The sequence below is a fragment of the Mytilus californianus genome, unplaced genomic scaffold (assembly GCF_021869535.1).
Source record: "Mytilus californianus isolate M0D057914Y unplaced genomic scaffold, xbMytCali1.0.p SCAF_8, whole genome shotgun sequence".
Lineage (NCBI taxonomy): Eukaryota > Metazoa > Mollusca > Bivalvia > Mytilida > Mytilidae > Mytilus > Mytilus californianus.
Genome location: NW_026262734.1, coordinates 14,863,081 through 14,890,641, shown reverse-complemented (window position 1 = coordinate 14,890,641; position 27,561 = coordinate 14,863,081). Strand labels below are relative to the sequence as shown.

The window sequence follows — 27,561 nt, the reverse complement described above, 5'->3', positions numbered from 1 at the left end:
GTACACACAAAAACCAGAAGACATCTTGAGGAAAACATACATGTAGTATTTGAGTCCACTGCTTAATTTATAAACAAACCCTCATCCCTCAAAAAAAAAAAAAAAAAAAAAAAAAAATACCTATATCACTCCAGATTCTATGAAAGAACCAAATATTTATCCCAAAAATGTGCAAAGACATCGATTACCAAAAACAAAAATATGCTAAAATTAAAGCTATGTACTGTCTTTTGGATACAAATAAATTCATTTCGAGTAGCTATGTACTGTCTTTCGGATACAAATGAATTCATTTCGAGTAGCTATGTTCTGATTTCGGATACAAATATATTCATTTCGAGTAGCTATGTTCTGTTTTTCGGATACACATAAATTCATTTCGAGTAGCTATGTACTGTCTTTCGGATACAAATAAATTCATTTCGAGTAGCTATGTACTGTCTTTCGGATACAAATAAATCCATTTCGAGTAGCTATGTACTGTCTTTCGGATACAAATAAATTTATTCCGAGTAGCTATGTTTTGATTTCGGATACAAATATATTCATTTCGAGTATTTATGTTCTGTGTTTCGGATACAAATACATCCATTTCGAGTAGCGATGTCCTTCAATGTGCAATTTGACAAAAAAAGAGCTGAATAATTTTTTGGCTTAATGAAAATATGTTAAATTAAGAAACCACATTTTAAGCGTACGATATGAACTCTCTTATTTCCGTTAGCATTTGTTATGTTTTAGTTTTTTACCCTGAAAGGGCAATGGCGCAGCGTCCATTGAGGCAATGAGACAACCGTCTCACCAAGTTTATGTCTATTAAAAAAAGAGAGACAAAGAGAAGATGTAAACCGTGTATTTCATGATATAGAGTACAGAGTGACGACGGTTCCAAACGTTGACTTCTTTACCTTTTACTCACACGTTCCTCATTATTAACAGAGTTTATATAAATTTTAAAAGAAACTGATTCAAACAAGAGGTTATAACTGTGAAACTGATATGATGCTTGATTTTTTCTTGACAACGGACTTGTTTCTTTTGGTGGACGTAGTTTTCAACAGACACTAGGCATTCCTATAGGACAAAATGTGGTCCTCTTCCTACTGACATGCACCTTGATTATTTATAAGCAAGACTTCATAGTTCACATAGTTATTATAATCCATGCATTTTGTCAAAAGCTCCTAAACGTATAAACAAAACATAGTGGATCTTAAAATTTGATATCACCAAATATGTTCAAAAGCATTTTAGAGGAATTCATACATATACTTCTGTCAGTTATTTTTGTTTTGATCAGGACCTTCTTTAATTGAATACTGAGAATTAAACTTTTAACCAGCAGTAACATTGACATTTTTGGCTCTAATGCGAAGTGGAAAATATAATTATTTCATGATAACATTACACAAACCTTTATTTTTAAAATACCGTGCCTGTAGTGTCTGCCCTTATATTTTTACAGTTAGGGTTTTTTTGCTCGTGAGAGAGCTGTCTACATATTCCACTATCATGATTATTGTACTATTTCTTTTACTGTATTTTTGTGTCATTTGGTCTCTTGCGGAGAGTTGTCTCATCGGCAATCATACCACATCTTCTTTTTTATATATAGGATCTTTGTGTCAGTTTGCAACAAATCAAGAGTATGGTCACCTAAACTTCCCCTTGGGTTGTGGGTGTTTCGTTTAGCGTTGCGGGATGTACATGTATGTACTCTATACAAGACTCTATTCAACAGAATAACCTATGCTTAAAAGAGTCGTCCGTTTGACTGTCCGGGATGTATAAATACACAGCCACATCAAGTCGGAATGAGGACGTTCAATCAAATGTAGGGAAAGTGCAATCATAAGCGCTACACGTTTCAGAACTCATGAAACATGAATTATGATGTTAGAAAGGGACAGACATTTTGTATTGAAACAGGTTCCCTATGGATTCATAAGGGGACTGTTGCAAGACAAAATGTCTGCCCATGTCTAACATGTCATCCTTTTCCAGTTGAAATCCATGCTGTTATCCTGGTCGACAAACTCCACATATCTATTTGACTATCTTATTTTTCTTGTCCTGAATATGCATGCGATTTTTATCAACTAATGTCAGGCAACAATACTCAATCAATCAATCAATCCTGTTTAGAATTCGATTTTTTGTAGTTTTATCTAAATGCTGAAAACTATTTTGTGATTCTGATTTGCTCCTTATTGATATTGTGGTCTTTTAACAAAGTTGAGGCTTTGACTGCCAAGAGTCAAATCATTTGCCTCACTAGAAATGAACTTAATGTAACGCTACTGAGGGGATGAGAAAAAAATTACAGGGGAAATTGTACCTTCTCATTTTTTGTGTCTAAAAAGTTTATATTATTGAATGTATGTATATTTATACACAAAGAACATGATATATGTTTTTTTATTTTTTTGTTGCGAATTTTCACTTTAATATCAAGAAAAAAAAGTACATTTTAAAGTTTTTTTTTAGATTTTTGAAATTACGCCTTAACAACTAATTGACAATTCATGAAAGTGCAAAGAAGAAATTGTCAGAAACTGAAAGCATGTACGAGTTAAAAATGAGATGCATCACCAGCAGTGGAATCGACTTTGCTATTAAGTAATTACAAAACAAAACCTAAACAGATTTTTTAAAGTATCACTAGACAGGAGAAAGCACATCGGGTCTGGAGTTGGTTAACAAAATAGACGAAATTAGAGGAACAAAAAAAAAAAACCGAAAAAACAGGGGTGTTTAGAATTGAGAGAAATCGGAGAGGGGGGTAGAGAATAAAAAGATGTTGAATATATAAAGTATAGATAATAGTTGGCTAAAATAAAGAGAAGCAGTGAATTGTCTCGATAACCGGGGCACTTGCACTCCCCTAGCAGTGAAATCAGAGGTAATACAACAGAAAACCCGAAGTATTATTATGAACACGATGATGATCGAGCGAAACTTGATGCTAGAAAATACAAAGATATCAAATACTGTGGCGCACTGAACCAAAAATAACCGAAGAAGACTATCCATAATTCCAAATAAATACAAAATGGATATTTTCCTTTTTATTTGAAAAAAAAAACAACACTTTTCCATATATATATATCCTTTTTATATACATAGACATAGGCTGTGAAATGTTTGCTTAATTGATTTTTTTTTATAAAAGTCCACTGACAAATATTTCATGCATGTTTAGGACGAGAACAAATTTACAATACAAATGGTAGGTAGGTCAGCTATGATTATAAAGAAATTGTTTTGTGTCAATGGTTTGGATGACATTAAGCCTACAATTCTCTATCTACCTGTTTGTAATAAAGGGAAGTCGACAATTTGAATTCCGGAATGTATTGGCATGTAATTTCTACAATAATAAGCAAACAAACTCAAATTTTGCACCTAGAAATCTTAATTTTTATATAATTTTATTACATTTTGTCACTGACAAGAATAAAAAAAAAACGCCAGGTGTTTGACACCAGAAGCATACACATGACTTCACCTAGTTTGGGTGCCAGAGAAGATAAGTAAACAACATTTTGCTGAATTTTTCTTTAATGAAAATTTTTTACCGAAATGGTGACTAAAATTTAATGATTTTTTTATTTGCATTAGACTATAGATAACTGTATTGTATTGTATTTGAGGCTTTGCGGACGTCCATTGGTAGATTTACTGTCGCAACTATCCGTTTACCTGTCTCTGCTTTGCGTCTCCAGGTAAACTCAATTTGCGACAGTAAAACTACCGATGAACGTCCGCAAAGCTTCAAATATACAATACAGTTATCTCCTAAATAGTAGTACGATCGAGATTGGTAATGGAACTGAAATATGAAGATGTATTAGATAGGGTCAGAAATTGTGCCTTGAAACAGATCTACTAATGATCATCATAGAGTTACTACAAGGTTCTTATTCATATTCTTATTCTTATTTTACACATTGTGACTTGGATGGAGAGTTGTCTCATTGGCACTCATACCACATCTTCTTATTTACACATTGTGACTTGGATGGAGAGTTGTCTCATTGGCACTCATACCACATCTTCTTATTTACACATTGTGACTTGGATGGAGAGTTGTCTCATTGGCACTCATACCACATCTTCTTATTTACACATTGTGACTTGGATGGAGAGTTGTCTCATTGGCACTCATACCACATCTTCTTATTTACACATTGTGACTTGGATGGAGAGTTGTCTCATTGGCACTCATACCACATCTTCTTATTTACACATTGTGATTTGGATGGAGAGTTGTCTCATTGGCACTCATACCACATCTTCTTATTTCTAAGTAATCGTCTTCTAGACGAGACCACCGATCCAACGATTCTGATCAAACGTGACTGTGTATTTATACATTCCACTCAGCTAAAGGTACACCCCTCTTGATGATTGGTTTTACTGGCGCACAGGACAAGTCCATTGATGATGATACATGTATATATATATGCCCCAGTCATTCGTAGGTTTCTACAAAGAAAACTAGAGATTGATCAGCTGAAATCCCGCCACATACATGGTAATTGCAGTTGCTCCGAAAAGTGTTACCTCCATTAGACGCACCCAAAGTGTTCCTCATGAAAAGCCTGAGAATAAATGATGTTATATGCTTTGTCATAATCGTGAAAAGAGGACCTGATTGGTATAGCAAATGCAATATATCAACTATGTCAACTTTTACACAGATTTTCTTTAACTTTCTTAAAAGTCATAAAATGTAATTTGTTGTAACTCGTTTGGAGGAACGGCTTGGTTATCATTAAGAAAACCTGTGTTAAGCGAAAGGAGGAACGGCTTGGCTATCATTAAGAAAACCTGTTTTAAACGAAATTCAGAGAGAGGTGATTATTTGCATTTGTTAAAGAAGAATAAAAATATCTGACAATTTTCAAACTGTTTTTGAAAAAAAGACTGTACTGTCGCAACTATCCGTTTACCTGTCTCTGCTTTGCGTCGTCAGGTAAACTCAATTTGCGACAGTAAAACTACCGATGAACGTCCGCAAAGCTTCAAATATACAATACAGCTATCTCCTAAATAGTAGCACGATCGAGATTTGTAATGGCACTGAAATATGAAGATGTATTAGATAGGGTCAGAAATTGTGATAGATGTCCATATAGGCCTTCCAAACAGTTATATATTGCAATGAACATTTATCATTTGACACACAACTCCAGATTTATCATTGAATAGAGAAAGGAGGCAGATGTTGATCTAATGAATTAATCTGCAATGTAAGTTCCTGGAACATAGATGCGCCTAAATAATATGTGGTTTAAAGATAACTCTTAGCTCGTGCGTATTGGTGTAACCATTACATTAATAAGTATGCCACAAAAAAAAGAAAGAAAAAAGAGCTTTACTATGATGTAGTTACTGTTTCACGTTTACGAAATCTGGAACTGAAAGAAGTTACATATTTGATGTATTGAACTCATTGCACAGAGTGATTTCAAGAAAAACAAAATGGCTTATACAGTGAACTATCACTAAGGAAAATCATAATTATTGTAAAACAACTTATAAGGAAGTGCAATGCACTAGTTAACACTATTAACATCATGCATTTTTATACATAAAGTCCATCTTTGAATTCCGACGGCGTAAGTACATTTTAATATCAAAAAAATTTAAATCTCTAGGAGAGACTTTGAAAACTACCAAAAATAAGCAAATCGTAAATATTATCTACAGAATTAACAATAAGAAAGTGCGTATTGATACGTTTGATATATAATATTAGTACATGTTTTACCTAGTTGGCGCAGTCTTCAAATAATTTCAAGCATTGCATATAGATAAATACAAAAAGCATCTTTGACAAGTAATAGTTATAAAATTATATACAAATATAAACAGTGGAAAACATATATAACATTGTCTGATCATTAAAATAAAATTATTTTCAAACACGTTGAACAGTACAACAAACAAGCGAAACAGCTTGCTCTTGTGTGCATATCAACGATATTACAATGATGATCTTTGTTTGAATTTACCCCATTTCTTAGATATACTTGTAGTTTAGGCTTTGCATATTTATATTTGGAACTCCTAATGCATGCAATATGCGTGCAGATCTATATGAAATGCATGGAGAATACCCTTTTAAATTGTTACACTTTATGCATAGTCTCTTTGTATAATGTTATAGTAACACAATCAATCTTATCAACATAAATTTCAATAATTCGGTGAGTTAGGTATATCTTTCCTAAATTATCTTTGTGTAACTAACCTTTTCACATCTAAATAAGTTTATATGCAAAACTATACAATGTCAGAGATAAAAGACACAGCTATCACCAAGGACAGTGTAAAGGCGAATGTTGATGTAACAGTATCACATCCTGAAACTATACAATAAATGGTTAATGTTATGTCATAGTAAACACAAAGGAAACCCATTATTTACCACGGAGTGTAGTTTTATCTGACGAATAGTCTGATTTAGTATACACGTTTGTTCTTGAATGATAGCACGCCTAGGTTTGATTACGTATACATGTAGGTTACGTTTTATAATCATAACATGAACTGAAGTTTGAGAATTTCAAGGTTACTACTTTTAATTCAGACAATTTCGTCAATATGTGTACAATTTCTATAATGGAATTGCTGTTTCATGGATATTCAACACCGCCGCCTTTGTTTACATTGGGGGTTCAAATGAGCCTACAGACGGAAAAAGGAAAGTACACCCTTTTTAAGAAAATTAAAACCAGGGATAGACTCATGCGTTACAGAAAAAAAATAAAGAGTTCGTTTCTGTTCCACAAGTGTTACCCGTCGCTTTTCATAGTCTTCATATGTCATGAAAACGACAGGACTTCGGCTGCGACAAATGAAACAAATCATTGGACTCTCTCGCGTTCGGTATTAATGGTAAGCCAATTCATAAACATGAACGACCAAGATTTCAAATGAATACTTGATTCTAACTTTTGAGACAACTTTCTCTTCTTTTTTTTTTTTACCAAAAAGCTATTTCTGAAATGTCGTTGTAACAGAGAGATATATTGAACATTCAGGTACTGATAGTAGTGTTCCTATATATATATCAAGGAATAAAACCATGTAAAATTGAAGTAATGAAGTTATATTTCATATCGTAATGTTTAAATTTCAAATGACCTGGTTAGAAACATATTAAATCAAATGAACATTTCCTTTATGTTGTCAAAGCGGATAGATAAGAACATCAACTGATAGGTTGAACATAACGTTTAAGGATAGTATTTATTTAACGTGTTTTTATTCTTCTTGATAAGTCTTCCTATGCAGTCTGCCTTTTCTAAAATTTCATCAAGTCGACTGTTGAAAAACACAATCACCAAATATAACACGTATATGTAAATAAAAAAAATAGACATATCCAGGGCGTCAGTTTCAGATAACTTTTATCTTAAAATTGAGTTTGATATACAAAATGACGTGTTTCATCATAAAGCAAGGTTTTAGCGCTCAAGATCATGTTTAACCCCCTGAAATTGTGTTGTATCTGATGTCTGACCCAAGTGAGGAGCCTGTAATTCAGTGGTTGTCGTTTGTTGCTGTATTTGTAATTTCATTTATTGTTTAATTTCTGTTGTAAATTGTTTTATATTTTGTCATGCTTTGGCCTCTTTTTTTTAGCTTTATTTTCAGCAACCTAATATTAATTTTTGTTTTGTTTAAAACCTACCATCACCGTTATTTACGATATAACTCTTGCACCGCGGGAAGTCATCTGGTACTTTTTGATGATACCCAGGAGATTCGTTGATCATCATTCCCATACCATTGGTGTTGTGAACGTCTATGTGACAGTGGAAAAACCAGAGACCTGGATTATCTGCCTTAAATCGGACGACGACATATGCGCCTGTCGGGACAATTATTGTATCTTTTTGTGGTGGATTGTCCCAATTTAGAGTAGGATGATTTCCATTTGACCATGACGAATTTCGCCACTGTGCTTTGTAACAGAAATTTTTTCCATCGTTACATATGATATCTTGTTGATCCTGCCCCATATTTGGTATTAATTTACCAGTAGATGGTTCGTAAGAGGCAAAACCCATTTTCATGACGTAAAAAGAATGACCATGTAAATGAATAGGATGTGACCATCCGTCTCCATTACCAATGTTTGTCATAACAAATTGATAGACTTGATTATTATTACCTCTATCTATTTTGTCGTAGTATGTACATTCACAGATACTTGATTCGCTACATTCACCACAGTTTTGCTCAACCTTATCCCATTCGGCGTATGCTGCTACAGTTGGGGGTAGGAATTGATGCCCATTTACTGACCCTGGTGTATAACCATTCTCCCCCGGAAAAGCAAAATTATAAAATCGTTCTATTGCCACTCCTTTAACTTCGTCAATATTTGAATTTGGATCTATTGTTTTGGCATCATTCCAGGTCAGGCATATTCTGTTTTGATTTTGTGGATAATATATGTATGGGCAATTAAAGATCTTACATTTATTTTGCTGTGAGCAACTATTTGGTGATCCCTTAGGTGGATTCAGATTTGGCTGTGCGTCAGTATAATGTATAATGGCTTCGGCTGCGTGATACTGATTCAAAGAGACTGGTTCTACTTCTAAAGTTTCCGCCACTAACAAATAATTACTTGAAGCCTGGTCCGTTCTCAAAATAAAATCAATTCTTTCTCCTGGGTGTATAATCAAGGATTCCACTTCAATCGGTTCGATTTCAAATCCATCAGAGGCAACTATACGAATTGATTTATGACCTTGAATATAGACACGAAAAGGATACAAAGTGGCTGCACCTATGACTCTGAACCGATAATCTGTATTCGGTTGGACATCGTACTTTGTCAGAGGCGCTTGGTTGTGTGTCGTCAATGTATTGTAAAACCTACCTTTTCCATTTATTATGCCAGAATGACAGTGAAAACGACTAAATTTAGCTCCAGATATATCAGATGTGGTATCAATTTGTTTATTTTCTTGAAGGTCAAATGTACCAAAAAGCATCCGTTGGTACAATGTTTCCGGGTCATCAAAGTGATTCCAGTCCTGAATAGCAACTGTGTATACTTTGCCATTATTATCATCCTGTGGTGTTGATATATTTATCGATGATAATGGTATGATAACAAGTGGTCCATAAAGTCCTGCACTTCGCTGATCTCCAATATGTGCATGGTAAAAACTTGTTCCAAATGGCTTAGCATAAAATGAATATGTGTAAATTTGTCCGGGAAGGATTGGACATTGTGTAACAAAAGCGACACCATCCGACCAAGGGGTTCGTTTTTGGTGTAAACCATGAAAGTGAACTGTTGTACTATCGGTGTGCATTAAATTTCGCATGTGTACAATTATATTTTGATTCTCGTATGCTGTAATTTGAGGACCCGGAAACCGGCGATTGACAGCTATTACCATACGAGATCCGTATCCGTCTCCAGCGATAAATTCCTTCTCTTCGTCCTCGCTATACTCATTATTTAAGTCGTTGAATGGCCGAAATCTTCCTCTGGAAGGCACAAGTAAGATCCTGTCTTTTTCGTTCATCATGGTTAACCTGTGTTCTATTGTTAGATAGCATTCGCATGTCGCATCATTTCTTCTGCAAGTGTCATTTCTACAAGCTAACCCTTGTGTCATCAGAATATTCCACCATTTGTCGTTAGGATCTTGACACTTGACATCAATACTTCCAATCAATATTAAAACGAAAACCATAGGAAGTAATTGCTGCATCGCTCTTCTAAAATGTAGAAATGATATAGTAACCATATTTTAATCTACATCAAAAAGTCTGTGGTTCAATAGTTCTCATTACACTAATTAGACAGCAATATCCAAATTAAATTATCAGCAAAAACCAAATGGATGAACTGGTTATGTTTGAGACAATTTGAAAAATTGAAATTGTTAAAATGAATAGATATGAAAAAACAATTTCTAAAGTAAAATTTTGAATATATAATCTTAGCCATACGGTTAATTTAAGAGACACTGACCCTGAGATAATAATAACTTTTTATTGTTATTTTTAATTAATTTTACCGGTTAAATCACCAGTACGTTATGCCAAGTGTGCTAAAAGAATGTTGTGGTGTTTGCTTTTAAGTTAAAAGATTAAGAACCATTCCACCTAAGAATCAGGCAGATATTGAATGGTAACTGATACATGATTTTTTTTAAAACTGTTATATTTTTAATTTTCATGAAGTAATTGTGCTATGTTGTATACATACACAGGATTTTGTGATATATGTCCCATTTAATGAATTTACAAGGATTTGTTTCTGACTGGAATTCCACTATAGATCTATTTAAAAATGGCCACTTTTCATCATTTTCAGTCCATTATTACTATTAGTAGCAGAAACATATTAATATATAGATATGTTTTCCATAAACTATCACATTTAATTTTCACATGTTTTGAAACATATTTGTGCGTTATTTTGTGAAAATAAGGAAAATTTGGATTAAATCAACCTCGTTTTTTTAGTACTGGGCTACTTAAGAGATAACTGTATTGTATTTGAAGCTTTGCGGACGTCCATCGGTATTTTAACTGTCGCAAATTTAGTTTACCTGGCGACGCGGAGCGGAGACAGGTATACGGATATTTGCGACAGTAAAACTACCGATGGACGTCCGCAAAGCTTCAAATACAATACATTTATCTCTATTCTAATGCAAAAAAAAAAAAACAACAACAAATTTTTCAATTTCAGTCATTACTTCAGTGTAAAGTTTTCATTAAACGAAAATTCCGCGAAATGATGTTATCTTCTTTGGCGCCTAAACTAGGTGACGTCGTAGGTATGCTTCCGGCATCAAACATAAACACATCGCGTTTTCTGACTTCTTGTCCGCTTCAAAATGTAATAAAATATGATAAAAAGAAGATTTCTAGGTGCAAAATGTGAGTTTCGTTTGTTTATTATTGAAGAAATTATATGTCAATACATTCCGGAATTCACAATGTCGGCTTCCTTAGTTACAGACGGGGAGATAGAGAATTTTACGCATATTTTCATCCAATCAGAACCATTGATACAAAATAATTGCATTTGAATTGGAATTATCTCCCCATGAAAATTACCCACAATCCCTTCTCATATTAAAGATGTTAGCCTCCAGTAAATGAAATGTCACAGTGTAGTGTTAAAGTTTATGATGAGGTAAATTTAATATGAACTATTTAGAGTAATTCATTGATATTTGATATGAAGTTGTATGAGCATTAACCCAGTTCATTACTCTGGATATTATTTTGTCCTGTCCGTCTCGGTCATGGTAAATTGACTTTAAATTTGTGCTTAGTGGGAAAGTTAAAGTTTGTGATTAAGTCAGTTTAAGAGGAACCCCCCATGATAAGTCATTGATATTTGATATGCAATTGTATAAGCATTGGCAAAATTATTTACCATGGATCATACATGATGGGATTATTGTTTATTATTTCAGGAAATCTCATCCGAAGAAAAACAGCTTTCAAGTTAATTTTCAAACTGGAGTACTGGAGAAGAAGCTCAATCTGTCATACATCCACTATCAAAAGTGAACAAAGCCATAGAACTTATAAGTCGTGGATCAGTCAGTCCATTGAGGTCCAAACTATCAATGCCACTTGAAAATTCAAAACAACCTACAGCTCGTAATTATAATAAAAAAGCACTAGAGACAACAGATGCTTTAATGAATGATATTGCTCACAATCAAGGTCTAAAGTTAACAAAAATTATTATGGATACTCAAATCATACCACAAGATAAAAACCAAGAAGTGCTTAAGATGTTATGCCAACCGAATGATAACTCAAAAGACAGTAGCAGCAGATGCCAGGTTTTATCGTTGATAGTTAATCAATATCCAAAGTCTGAGTTATTAACAATGTCTCCAAATATAACGAAATATCAAATTGACAAAGCCAGGAAACATGCATTTGTATTTGGACCTGGTGCAGTAATTAGAACAGAACCTACCAAGCACAATAGGCAGCGAATGAATTGTAGTAAGATAGAACATGCTATAGAATTCTTCAGTGATCCATCATTTGTTCATATTGTTTCCTATGGCACAAGAGACCCAAAACTTGATTCAGGGGAAGTATTAACAATACTTGAAGTAATTCGCACAATGATACATTCAAACCTTGTTCGTTTATATACAAGTTATTGCACAGAGAACTCACATTTCACCTCTTAGCAATTCAACCTTATTTCAAGTTTAGAAAGCTTGTGCAGCTTCTTAAGTAACATGCCTTAAAGGGGTTGACAGTATAGTAGCTGATAGATCAACAGCGGTTGACACTCTAATGTCATTGATTGGCAGGTTGGAAGAACCAGAGGATTGGAAACATGATATCATAAATAGACTTTCAAACACTAAAATATATTTGAAAACAGATTATAAGCTACACATTCAAAGAAAAGATGAATGTGCATATCATTGCCAACCGTATGAATTACGTGATCCGAAAACTCCAAATTTAGACATGTCTGTACACACACTCATTTGAAATCATGTGATAGATGTGATTTTTTAATAAGTGCAATTGACAAAATTCTTAAAGCAATAAATTCATGTCAATTTGCAGATAAAAATGTACTCTTGCAGGATGTTCAGTGCTCAAAACGACAAAATTCTGAACGGAAATCTCACATTTTACGCACAGTAAATCAATATGAGGCTCGTCATGATGTATTTTAAACCTTGAAGGAAAATCAGCTTTTAATCGTTATGGATTAGGCTATGAAGTTTCTTCCCCATTTATTTAGAGAAAAAACGTCTGATTGGTTTGGGTAGAAAGGCATACACTGGCATTGTGCAGTTTCCATTTTTAGAGATGAATATGGAAATTTAAAGATATGACTATAGTTTTTTTTACATAAAATAAGAAAATTCCGAGATAATTATAGGTTTCATAACGAGTGAGAATTGGATATCAAGCAATATCCAGTTCTCCTCATGAGTTGTTAAACCTATTTCTATTATGGTAAACATTCTCATTGTGTTGAATAAAGAAATCCTCGAAACGTTGATCGAGTCTTGTTCACATACCAGTATGACATCATACATGTATGTCCTGTTGCGGCGTCAATCTTTAACATTAGACATTTAATATTTTTTATACACTTCAAAATGTAATAAAATTCGACAAAAGGTAGATTTTCCGGTTAAAAGTGAAAATATTTTTTGTATATTTGTGAAGAAATCACATATCTCCGTTGCCATAGACAAAATGCACATTGTCTTAAACCCTGACAGTCTTCAAAGACCTACCTAATATCCAATTAAAATGTCGCAATACCGTCTCATGATGCTGTATAAGCCAATCAAATTAAAACATAGTGATTTAAATGCATCGTTTTTTATAAAGTGGAGAATTATGTCACAGAAATGTCATTTTTGTTTGTAAATATAATGTTTATTTTTTAATTTGGTTGGAATATGAAATTTATATTTCAATTGTATCATAATTAGAAATCCCCATTAAATGTCCTGTAACACATTCTGTATTTTGTCTACTATCACTACAAAAATACTAAAAATTCCTTTTTTTCTTTAGATTTGAGGATTTTTAGTGCTAATGTTAACAACCTCCGTTTCCATAGCAACCAGAAGTATGATCGCACATATGAATGCATTTTAAAGTATTTTAGTAACACCCATTTGATACTTCAAAATTATAAAGAAAATCCAAGATGGTCATGTATTGGGTCTTGCTTGAATGTTACATAGGACAGTACTAAATTAAGTGAAGGATGTGCAAATTATTATTCACATTCCGTGCAGTTATAAATAGAGTTATATTGTGCATGTGTGTATAAGGATAACAAAATACACTAATGCCGTAATAGAAATTGGTTCTGTTCGAATATACGCCTTATTATATTCTAAATAAATGCATGTAAAACATATTTCATGTTTTACCATACCATCTATATTCGATTATGAAAGTACCTCCTTTCTTTGTGTTTTGACAACATTCTTATACATGTATTTCCAAGTAACCAATTATGTAGTCACAAATACAATATCAATAATCTTCTTGTTTACAAAACCTTTAAAATTTGTCCTTCACATTATATTATTTTTATTTCTGTTTTTGATATTGGTAATCATTTGAATAGTACAAAGTTCATATAAAAATATCGATCTAAACAAAATTACAGTAAGCAAAAATATGCAATAATGTTTCTTTTTCACGTCAATATTGCAAATATCATTTGATCTATTTATTTTCGGCGGCCTATTTTCTTTAAATAAAACTGTGTAGTGGCGTACATTGAAGCTTTATTGTTTTTCTATTGGCAACATTTGCATTAACATACCTCCAAAATAAAACAGATCCTATTTAAGTTTTCATTTTTGTTCAATCCGATTTTTCGAAAAAAAATTGCAAAATACTATAATGACGTCCCTGCCATTAAACCTAAATTATGCATTTTTAAAAAAAAATATCCTCTCGTTAATCCCCTCTTGTCAAACAAGTTTCTATTTTGTAAATGCGGATCATAATAAAAAAGAAATATTTCGTTAATTTTATTTGACCAACTCCTTTTATATCGGAGCAAAGTACAAAGGAACAAGTAAACAACAAATTATATTATACAAACTTGTCAGAAAGTATCTTTTTAAACTACAATATATACATTTGTCAACGTCTGAATTATCAATAATATAGATATATATACTTTTTTACATGTTTAGAATTTACAATATTTTGCAAATTAATTATTCTTATACTGGCATTTTCTTGAGGTAGACAGCAAACAGCCCAGAAACCTAATTTGTTTTTCATTCCTAAAAAAATGCCAAAAATGATAATGTTTATAACTTTTTCATATTTTTCTGGAATTGCCCTCATTCCAATCTCAAAGTCAATAAGAGGCTAACAACTGACGTGATACTGAAAACTTCCATGCATGCACCTTTATTGTTTATCTTTTTAAGTCAAATGTAGTCTAAATTGACCCCATACCCGTGTTGTACATAAAGTGCCAAAAACTGTTATTACATTTGATGTTATAATTGTGTTTTTTTTTGTGACGTCGCTAACCAGAATACACATCACGTTTTTCGAATTATTTTTTATTTTTTTTTATTTTCAAAGACTCTGCAATAGATTCTTTGTCTTTATTTAGTAATAATATATCATTAGAAAATATTTCCGAAATGTTATTGTTACTTATGATAGGGTCGAAAAATATCTCGAATATTTGTAGATGTTCACTTCAAGACTGATGTTAGACAATGGCCTCCTCGCGATTGTAGTACAAGTTTTATTTTATGATCCTTTTAAAGTGATTCGTTGTGCAATTATTTCTTGATAGGAACAAATACTTAGACATAACTTACTGAATTATCAGCAATAAATTACACCTTTTTTTAAAGTAATATTCTTAGGATAATCTGTTTGATGATATAACCAATAGCAAATTTCCAAATTTAACAAATATTTGTCTCAGGTTGTCACATTTCGTCAATGGGAAATGAGTCTAATTAATATTGTTTCGAAAAGGGAGACAGGAAAAGTGAAAGAGCAACAAGAGCCATGAGCTAGAAGAGGAAATAAAAAAAAGTAACATGAGTCATTCTAGAGTCTAAGAAAAACAGCAACTTGAAGTGCTATTGAACAATGGAATAAGTAGAATTGAATAAATAAATATAATAGACAGACAGAAAGACAGCCCCCTCCAGAATTTTTTTTCCACCCTTTGGACAAAATTCGTTTATATTGTAAATATGCTCATATTACCTTCATTTACTCATTCGTAAATAATGATGGTAGACATGAATGCCTATTACAGTACTACATAATATTTTGATGAAATTGACACTAAGAAAATACAAAAGCAGTATTTGTGTTTAAAATGACATTCACATGGATGATAGATATATAATGAATGAACATTTAGTGAGCAAGCTCACATTTTGGCTGCTGGATCCCAATAATTATCACAATAACTTTTTATGTCTGTTTGGGTTGCTCACCCGATTTTGTCAACGTAACGGAATTATAAATAACTGTCATACAACATTTGTACAAGTGGGAGGTTTAAATAGCTATGAAACCAGGTTTAACCAACCGTTTTCTTTGGGGAATGTCAGGAATATGCCAGTTGTTTTTTCAGTTGTTCCGTTGATTGATGGTATTTGATTTTATCAGGTTTTATTCACTTCCCCTATTTGAATTTGCCTTGAAGTTCGGTATTTGTGTTATACTTTTATATACCCTACGCCCCCTTCCCATTTCGTCCTTTATTTGGCCTTTTAACTTTTTCCATTCGAGTGTTACTGAGGAGTCTTTTGTAGATGAAAGGCGCATCTGGCGTACACAATTATAAGCCGGGTATCGTTGATACGGGTTTTCCCACATAAAGGGAAGTGCTTATCCAGACGTCAATAATTAGGATGGAGGATATTTCAAAGTCCCCACCCGAATGAACGGTTCTCCATTTCAAATTTCATATGAGGTTTTGAAGAGTGAAAACCTTCATTCATCTTTGACGAACATCAAATAAAAAAGGAAGTAGCGACAAAGTAAAGACGGACGGATTACGCAATTACATTTTACCCCTCGGCAAGTCGTTACTTTGGTTATAATTAAGATATTTAATATCCTTACCGAACCCAAAACCATCCAACAAAGAGACTCAGAGAAACAAATATTTTGGTGTAATTTTTTGGTCCTATTTGTGTTTTTGTTAGCTTTTCAATGTAATTTTAGGTTTTGGACAATTTGGCCTCGAGCTTCACTGAAAAAAATTGTTTTAACAGTAATACAGAACTCTACGGTAATTCCTAAAAGGGGGAAGTCCCTGAAACCTGATAGAAAACCAAACGATCGACTATTTCAACCAATGAAACGACGGGAAAACAATTGTTCCTGACTTAGTACATGTACAGACATTTTCCTATAAGAAATATTAGGTTATGAACAGCCATTTATTGTAGAGATGTATATCAGCGCAGTAAATTTCATCAACCTAAAAAATTCATTAAAGATATCAGGCTTATAATTTTGTACACAAAACGCGCGTTTCGTCTACAAGAGACTCATCAGTGGCGCTCGAATAAAAAAATTTACGGCCAAACATTCCGAAATCATTTGCCGAAAACAGCTTAGCTAATCTATTCCTGGGGTAAAATCCTTAGTATTTTGAACAATTCAAAATTTTGTTAACAGTTAATCTATAAATATGACAATATCAATGATAATGCATGTCAACACAGATGTGCTGACTACTGGGCTATTGATACCGTTGGAGAAGAAACCTACATCAACATAACTAATATTAGACATACTCATATAAGTATAAATACAAGCATCTGTTTAGGTAATTATATAACCTTTAAGAATGGACAAAGATCAATGCCATTATGTAAAACCAAATTGGTTCCCGAAAACCAAACGACAACAAGATCAAGAGACAACTAGTATCTTTATTTATAAATAATTCAAACAGAATGAAACTTGGCATGCCGCTTCCGAAAAAGTATACTTTTGCACTTTATTCACTTAATTTGTTACTAAAACACACCCGCGAAATCGCGGGCATTTAGAACAAGGATTTGTATAGTGAGAATCCTTGTTTAGAGCGTGGTTGAAAGTATGTAAACTGTTGTAGGATGAATTTTTGTAAAAGATTTTATGACTGGAGAATTTCAGGAAAGTTATCAAAAGTCCTAGGTACTTGGCACGAGGGGGGGGGGGGGGGGTCTCAACATGGGAATTTGGGAACAGTTGTGCAGTTGGGATTTAAAAAACACCCCCAATTCATATATTGAATAATTGTGAAATCCCTACCTTTCCATATATTTCACAGCGAAATCATAACCCATTCATATATTTATCAGCTCAAATAGTACCTATATGCAATTTTAATGACAAACAGTTTGGGAAATTCAGTGAAGATCGTTGCACAACAAACTGAAAAATTATGACCCATTGATATATCACAATTGGTCCATTACTACCTATGGATATATTTCCGAGGTAAAATTGCACCCCATTGATATATTTGACGTATAAAAAAAGGAACAATTCCAGCGGCACATATGTATATACCTTCAAATAGGAAGAGACCCCCCCCCCCCCCCCCCCCCCCCCCGTGGTACTTAGGGACAGGACAGTTTTTTTAGCCCTCCCTTTTTTCAAACTCCGTTATTTTTTGTTTTCTGTTTATTTCAATTAGTTTCGCGTTTTCTAATACTATGAACATATATATACTGTAAATAAAGTGTATTTGCTATTTTACTATCAATTCCAAGAGACTCTCTACATAATATATCACTGACTGCCGTAGAAAGTAAACTTGGAATTGATAGTAAATAGCAAATACACTTTATTTATAGTATATGTATGTTCATAGTATACAGAAAAAAAAACACGAAAATAGTTGTCCTGTCCCCAAGTACCTATGAAAATTATGTGTAATTTTACACAGTCCTAAACGGAAGTCTTGTCTACGACTTAAAAGTCCGTCCGATGACGGAAACAATATCCGGACGCCTTTATTTTCGTTTTCCTCCCAAATTAAACCCAAACGGAATAATCATAAGCGAGGATGACAAATGCGACTATGCATGGTACCTATATGACACAGAAGCATGATGATTAGTTCATTGTGTAAGGAAGAGAAGCGACACACAAAATGAGGTCTTCTCATTTAATAGTATAGATATCCATAGTATTTGCTTTGGGAAAAAGACTTTAGAAATATACCTTTCATGATTTCCTTTCTATACGACATTGACCTTTGAATATAATTAAACATATCATCTCATTTTACCATTTAAATCAGATTACTTGTACTAAGAATAGCATATTATTATCAAATATTCGTAAACACATGTCAAGGTATCCAGTTTAAAGGTAATTTTCTGATAAATGTAGCTTTTTTGAAAATTCAAGCTTAATAAAGTAAGAAAGAAAAAGATTAGAAAATATTTTGCGCTTAAATGAGCAGGAAAATAACAAAAACAAAGATAAGTTTTTAATAAATGTAGCTTTTCTGAAAATTCAAACCAAGGTAAGAAAGGAAAAGAAGAAAGAAAATACTTTGTGCTTTATAATGATGGAAGTAACAAAAAAAAAACAAGGATCAGTAATGATCAAACATTGAAGAGCATTATTATTTCCTTTATATACTCTCCTCAATTAGGATTGTATTCTGCGTTAACTGATATTGTAACTACACACATTTTACTGCAACAAGCACCACTGTCGGCAATTACGTCGTGTAAAGTTAACTCCTAATATTGGTACATATATGTACATAGACCTATTTGTCGGTCCTAAATAACACAGCTATGTTGAGAATGGTAATAGGGGGCGTAAAAGGGCGGAGGTATATGTTGTAACTATGGCACGAACACAACGGGGGAACACAATGTTTTTCCGATATTGTAAAAGAAAGAATTTGAGTCACTTGTTTACATGAGCACTATAGATCGAATACAATTCATTGTTTTCAGAAGAATCTTTAAAATGTATACTCTAAAAACTATTGAGATATCGGAGAGTTACCGAGCAGAATTGATATTGGAAAATTAAAACGAAAGCTGCGATCAGATTCATATGAAAAATGTAATAAATTAGCCAAAGAGTTATCAAATGATCAAAGATCGATGTCCTCTTGAATCAGATATTACAGAAAATCTATTCGAACGTGAAAATATAACCTTTTTATATAGAAAAAGTGAAGAGGGGAGAGGCGAAAGATACCAAAGTGATATTCAAACCCATAAGTCGAAAACACACTTACAATGCCATGGCAAAAAACGACGAAAAGACGAACAGTACACAAAACACAACTAGGAAAACTACAGACTGAACAACACGAACCCTACCATGCCCAATAGCATATGACAATTATATGAATATGTATTAAAGCAATATTTATCATTAACACCAACGAAGCAAATATTAGAATAACAAATATATCTACAGGTCAATGCTTGAGGTTTCACCAATGTGCGGGCAAAACCAACATACCATAAAGTAAAATGAAACTTTGCAAACCAAATGAGAGAGAGAGAGAGAGAGAGCTAAGCAGTAATTAACGTAAGAAAACAACGTACACCTATGCATAACTCTTAAGTGAAAGTAAGTTAATGCTCAAGTTGATTTTAAATTTCATAACAATTTAAAAATTATCTCAAAGTTTATAGTAGTTCCTTTTCTGTGAGATGTCGACTTTAGAAAAAAATAAAGTGCACGTTGTACCTCTACTATGTATTTAAATATTTAAATATTGTAATCAGATTAGGGTTACCGAGAAAAAGTCTTCTTGATTAAGTATTTGTAAATACATATCAAGGTAACCTTCTAAAAATATAAAACTTTAATATCAGTTGATTTCTAAAATATTCTAACATAAATGAAATATGAATAAACATGAAATAAACTTCTGTGAGTGTTTAAATAGAAGACTAATTGCGATGATGCATGATAAACACTTAGAGAGCACAATTATTCCCCATACACCTAAATGTCATTAAATGTAATTGGATATCCCTTATTTATCACGTTTTACCATGAAATGAGATCGACTTACTGAAAGCCCCCTTTTAATTAATGAAATGTGTCTTTCTATCTTGGTGTAAATACATTCAATCTGACTAACGCCCTCATATTTTGCCACAGTATGGCTATATTCAGCCTTAAATAAGCGCTACAGCAATCTTATGGCAATCATTACAACTATTGAGAATCATATTGTTAAAGATTCCGACAAACAATCAACGAACATTTGTATAGTGTAATCTTTTTATTTATTATAGATTCTTAACTATATTATAGAGCAGGTTGACAATTATGCTTAGAAAAGGGGTTGTTATACATGGTATATGTACGAATGAACAACGTGAATTTATATTGTATAAGATGAATTTAATTTCATAATGAAAATATTGTTTACATTAATGAACATTAAAAACCGATAGTGTAATAAACGGAATTTGGTATTTAAAGATTGTCAGATTTAGGAAATAATATATTTTTTATTGCTATTTTTTTTTAATTATAAATATTTCATTATCACAAAAAAAAAACCCGATTATGATAATATTTATGATTGTAAATATATGACAATGATAAATAAATAAAAAAAAAATAAAAAGTAAATACATAAATAAATAAATAAATAAATAAATAAAAAAATTATATATAAATATACTAAATAAATAAATGATTTGAAAAATACATTGAAGGTTTAAAAAGTCATGAGATTTCCGAATGCAATTAGTTTATATCCGGGCACTCTCGTTCAAAACCTTATTTCCATCCGGGTCTTTACGTTCTGAACCTTGGTTCTATCCGGGTTCTTTGGTTCGAAACCATGGTAACTGGTTCAACATCCTGGTTGTTTGGTTATAGAAACCCAAGTTCTAGGTTCTATCCGGGTTCTTTTCTAATATTCCCGCTGAACTTTGAGAAGATATCCGCAAGTATCCGAATAAATATATAAAGTAGGTCAAAGACGCTTACCTTGTTTTAATACATTTAAAATTGAGAATGGAAATGGGGAATGTGTCAAAGAGACAACAACCCGACCATAGAGCAGACAACAGCCGAAGGCCACCAATGGGTCTTCAATGCAGCTAGAAACTCCCGCACCCGAAGGCGTCCTTCAGCTGGCACCTAAACAAATATGTATACTAGTTCAGTGATAATGGACGTCATACTTAACTCCAAATTATACACAGGAAACCAAAATTAAAAATGATACAAGACTAACAAAGGCCAGAGGCTCCTGACTTGGGACAGGCGCAAAAATACGGCGGGGTTAAACGTGTTTTTTGAGATCTCAACCCTCCCCCTATACCTTTAGCCAATGTAGAAAAAACAAACGCACAACAGTACGTACAGTAAAACTCAGTATAAGAGAAGTCCGAGTCCGATGTCAGAATAGGAAACAAAAGAAAATAAAAACAAAATGACAATAATACATAAATAACAACAGACTACTAGCAGTTACTGACATGCCAGCTCCAGACCTCAATTAAACTGATTAAAAGATTATGTCTTCATCATATGAATACCAGGCACAATCCCTCCTGTTAGGGGTTTAGTATTATACCGTCATAAAATATATGCGAAGAACATAACCCGTGTCATGCCAACAACTGGTTTTAGAATAAATGTGTTTAATTCCGATGCAAAGACCCTATAGGTGAATTAATATTCAAGCCAAAATATGCAATCTTTAATGACCTGACAACAGTATCGTAACTATATCCCTTCTTAATAAGTCTGTTTAAAGGTTTTGTTAGCTTTTGAGGTGAATACTGACAGTTTTGTGCTTTGTAAAGAATATTACCATAAAAGATTGGATGTGAAATACCCGAACGTGTAAGATATCTGCATGTTGAGTTATATTTACAAATGATGTCCTTATACCGATGATAAAATTTAGTAAATGTTTTGACTAGTTTATGATATCGAAAACCCTGATGTAATAATTTTTCAGTAATACATAAATTTCTCTCGCTAAAATCTAATACGTTGTTACATACACGAGCGAATCGTACAAGTTGAGATATATAAACACCATAAGATGGTGACAAGGGAACGTCACCATCTAAAAATGGATAATTTACGATAGGAAATGAGAAATCATCTCTTTTATCATAAATTTTGTATTAAGCTTCCCGTTAATGATATAGATATCAAGATCGAGGAAATGACAGTGGTCATTGTTAGTATTAGCCTTATTTAAAGTAAGTTCAACAGGATAATTTTTTTTAGTATACATACTGAAGTCGTTATTATTGAGAGCCAATATCTCATCCAAATTTATACATTCCAGCATCGCCAAAAAATGAAGCTGTAAGGTAAATAACTTCTCATTTTAATTATTTAACATGGGAAGCTAGACAAAAATATAACATCGTATATATCTATATCAACCCAAATATACAGTATATCTAACATCCGTTTTTTAGAATCAGAGTCGTTCCGTCTTCATTTATTTTTCACTACTCATCCCTCATTTCCGTCAATATTTTCCAAAAATTTAAAAACACTGATTAGGACATGTCGTTCATTTGGCCAACGATATGTGCATATAGCACTTCGATCCTTTTGAGGTAACGGTGAGCCTCTGAGTACCCTTTTTATATATTTTGAAAATATGTATCCTATCATGCTATGCGTGATTAAGCTGTTCCGCAGAGAAATAAATAGATTTGTCAAAAATCTGATGCTCATGACACCCCAACAAGACTGTGTCTCTAATTACAACAAGCCCTACTGCCATGGCCAATATAAAAAACGGGTCAGTTAATTTAATTTGTTCACCACTAGCCATATGACCTACACCAGTAAATTTCATCACTGGTAAGAAACCTTACAATTTTAATACAAGCAATGTAAAGTATAAGAAATTTGATTTAAGATTGATATTCGGTCTAGAAAGTCAAGAAGCTTTTTCGAAGACTGAAATTGTCCTAAAAAATGCCTCACAAGCCGATATAAAATAAAAGAAAACTACTGATTTTCGAGTTTGTAAGGGTCGAATCATATCACAAGGATCATACGTGTTGTGATTCCACAGCTAATACAAATGTTGAAAAGGACCCAAGTTAAGGAACAAGAGCTACAGTATATATAATAATAAGAAGATGTGTTATGATTGCCAATGAGACAACTCTCCACCAGCCTGAGACCAGCTGACATAGAAGTTAACAAATATAGGTCACCGTGCGGTCATCAACAATGAGCAAAACCCTTACCGTATAGTCATGTAACATTGTTAGGTTGATTTTCTAGGCACTTTATAAATATTCTAAAGCCTGGTATTTCTTAATCATAAGAAATCCGATGGACAAGGTATAATTTACAATTGTCACTACACATAGGCAGACATACATATATATAAATTTTACAGTGATTTTATGCTTCTAAAAATAGAACAGCATCCTGTAATTATACTGAAAAAATGAGTAGATGATCATTACTGTACACTTAAAAGTACTTTGTGTATTGCGTCTAGTTGTCCTTGTTTAATTCCTATGACAAGGTAACATCTCCAGAAACGAAAGCTGATTTTTATCAGCTATAGTTAGAGGAGGAAATAAGGTGTCTGCGCAATGCTAGGCGGTGTTGTCGTAGAAGTATGAAGTGAAAAGTACACGTTCCAGCCCCGAACGTGGAGGAAGTAACCCAGCAGGCACCCGATGTTGTACAGACGTTGATATTTGGTTGAGAATAGGTAGCAACGTCGGCGACCTAAATTCAACGTCGGTTCAACATCGACTGGCAAACGTCTGTCGGACGTTATAGAATGACGTCTATGTACCTTGTTTTGTGCTCACGACCTTATACAACGTCGACACAACGTCGGATTCGAAATGCCGGTCGGACGTCTAAATTAATCTTAAATATCGAAATAACACGTACCTGGACATATATACCCAGCAAGCACACTACCTTTTATTTATATTAGTTTAATTGTGTTTTTGAATTAATTCAACGATTACTGTTGCTAATACATCTAATTGATATAATTAAAGTGAATGAATAAACTGTTTTAAAATTTTCGACGTAAAATATTTCAATTACAAGAAACAGATTTTATTTCAATTGGCACATGCGTATGAGGCCGACATTTCGAATTTATGTGTGCCAATTTGATAACAACAACAAGTTCTACGACGGATGCTGTAAGAAGTGTAAAGTAAGTGTTATTTTCATTTATTGTTTGCTTTAAAAGTAGATATATGATGATTTAGTGTAAACAGTATTGTAGCTGTAATTAGTCGCTGTTCCCGCAAGTATAAGTGTACAGTGATCTGTGCAGATCAGATCTCGGATCAGATATAATTTATAATTGAAGCCTCAGCGAACAACTAGGTTGATCTTAAGATATATTTGACTTGTAAATTGAAAATTGAGTGAAGGAACATGCGTTAAAACAAAATTATGAACGATGATTTGGTAAAAAGCTTAAGCGTGTGGCAAAGTATTCTAATATTAGTTTAAACATATTTTATTGTTCAAAATGGACTAATGGATATTAGATACAAGATTTTCAACTTAGTAACGCTTTCTCCAAAATTCTATCATTGCAGGTACAGAGAGGATGGATTCATAATATAATATCATTGAACATCGGATGAAATTAAAGAAATTATTCGTTTGGCAAGTATTGAAATAATTATTTATAGCCCCTTATTGAAGTTAAATTCACCTATGTAAATTCAAACGATAACATTTCGTTCTTATTTATATATGTTGATGCAATTACAAGTCAACGATTTACAACACATGATATTCTTAACCCTGAAATACATTTAAAACAAACAAATTCTTTTCTACTCTAGCTGACACTCGTAGCATGTATTCCAACATGTTATCGGTGAAGTAATATGCAGATACGAAACACGTGTGACCATAGCAAATTAATACACAATCTGACCAATTTCAAAGTTGTTTATATGATAACGTCGAAATAGATGATGTATTTAAAAACCATGAATACTGATGCTTTTCAATTGACCGTACTTATTTATTACAGCACATACAATTCAAGACAAAAGCAAATATTCCTGTAGTTTTGATATTTAAACATATTCCATATACATGTATATGTAAAATAAACAAAAAGTATCACAAAAGACTGGAATTTATTACAGTTTGAAGAAGAATGTAAACAAAGTCTCAATGTTTAACTACTTCTTGCGTAACGCCAACATGCCAAAATATCTATTGATGAAGAATTTAAATATAAAATAAAATATATTAATATAATTAATTATACATGAATAATATTTATTTTGAATTATAGTAAAATTATAGGGGTCTATCTGGCAATGTAGAATACATATTTTATGGGTGTTTTATTATACAAAATGAGTGTTTGTCAAGATCTCGGTGCTTGTGGTGCATTATTGTTTCTCAAGATGAGTGACTGTCAAGATATCGGTGCTTGTGATGCATTATTGTTTCCCAATATGAGTGACTGTCAAAATTACGCCGAAATGGTGACTAAAATTTAATGATTTGTTTATTTGCATTAGAATAGAAATAACTGTATTGTATTGTATTTGAGGCTTTGAGGACGTCCATCGGTAGATTTACTGTCGCAATTATCCGTTTACCTGTCTCTGCTTTGCATCGCCAGGTAAACTCAATTTGCGACAGTTAAACTACCGATGAACGTCCGCAAAGCTTCAAATATACATATACAATACAGTTATCTCCTAAATAGTAGTACGATCGAGATTTGTAATGGCACTGAAATATGAAGATGTATTAGATAGGGTCAGAAATTGTGCCTTGAAACAGATCTACTTATGATCATCATAGAGTTACTACAAGGTTTATATTCATATTCTTATTCTTATTTTACACATTGTGACTTGGATGGAGAGTTGTCTCATTGGCACTCATACCACATCTTCTTACTTCTAAGTAATCGTCTTCTAGACGAGACCACCGATCCAACGATTCCGATCAATCGTGACTGTGTATTTATACATCCCACACAGCTAAAGGTACACCCCTCTTAATGATTGGTTTTACTGGCGCACAGGACAAGTCCATTGATGATGATATATGTATATATATATGCCCCAGTCATTCGTAGGTTTCTACAAAGAAAACTAGAGATTGATCAACTTAAATCGCGCCACATACATGGTAATTGCAGTTGCTCCGAAAAGTGTTACTTCCATTAGACACATCCAATGTGTTCCTCCTGAAACGTCTGATGATAAATAATGTTATATGCTTTGTCATAATCGTGAATAATAGAGGACCTGATTGTTATTGCAAATGAAATATATCAAATACGTCAACTTTCACACAGATTTTCTTTAAGTTTTTTAAAAGTCATATAATGTCATTTGTTCTAACTCGTTTGGAGGAACGGCTTGACTATCATTAAGAAAACATTTGTGGTAACTCGTTTGGAGGAACGGCTTGACTATCGTGTTAAACGAAATTTAGAGAGACGTGATTATTTGCATTTGTCAAAGAAGAATAATAATATCTGACAATTTTCGAACTGATTTTAAAAAAAAGAAACGATTTGTAATTTGTGATTGATTAGATAGATGTCCCTTTAGGCCTTTCAAACAGTTATATATTGCAATGAACATTTATCATTTGACACGCAACTCCAGATTTATCATTGAATGTAGAAAGGAGTCAGATGTTGATCTGATGAATTATTCTGCAATGTAAGTTCCTGGAACATAGATGCGCCTAAATAATATGTGGTTTAAAGATAACTCTTAGCTCGTGCGTATTGATGTACCCGTTACATTAATAACACTGTATTATCAGTCCCCGAGGGTATCATCAGCTCAGTAGTCAGTACTTCGGTACTGACATGATTTAACAAACTTTTCTAAAATTGTCCGTTTTTAAATTTTGAAATTATTAAGAAACTAAGGTTTCATCTCCCTCAGGCAAAGTTGACTTTAGATGAATTTGGCTATTTATTTTAGGTATTTTTGTCATCTAGCTCTTCAACGGTTTCGGTACTTATACATCCTCTGATTTCAAATGTTTGGCTTTGAGCGTTCCTGATGA

At 33.0% G+C, this 27,561-nt stretch overlaps 1 protein-coding gene across 1 annotated transcript; it reads right to left on the bottom strand.

The window, feature by feature from the left end:
* Positions 1 to 3,395: 3,395 nt before the first annotated feature.
* LOC127712504 (uncharacterized) lies at positions 3,396 to 9,760 on the bottom strand. The gene is made up of 2 exons (XM_052218979.1): positions 7,706 to 9,760; positions 3,396 to 6,377 (listed from the first exon to the last, which is right to left on the bottom strand). The coding sequence occupies exons 1-2, from the start codon at positions 9,750 to 9,752 to the stop codon at positions 6,292 to 6,294; spliced, it is 2,133 nt and encodes a 710-aa protein (XP_052074939.1). The 5' UTR covers positions 9,753 to 9,760; the 3' UTR covers positions 3,396 to 6,291.
* Positions 9,761 to 27,561: the final 17,801 nt, after the last annotated feature.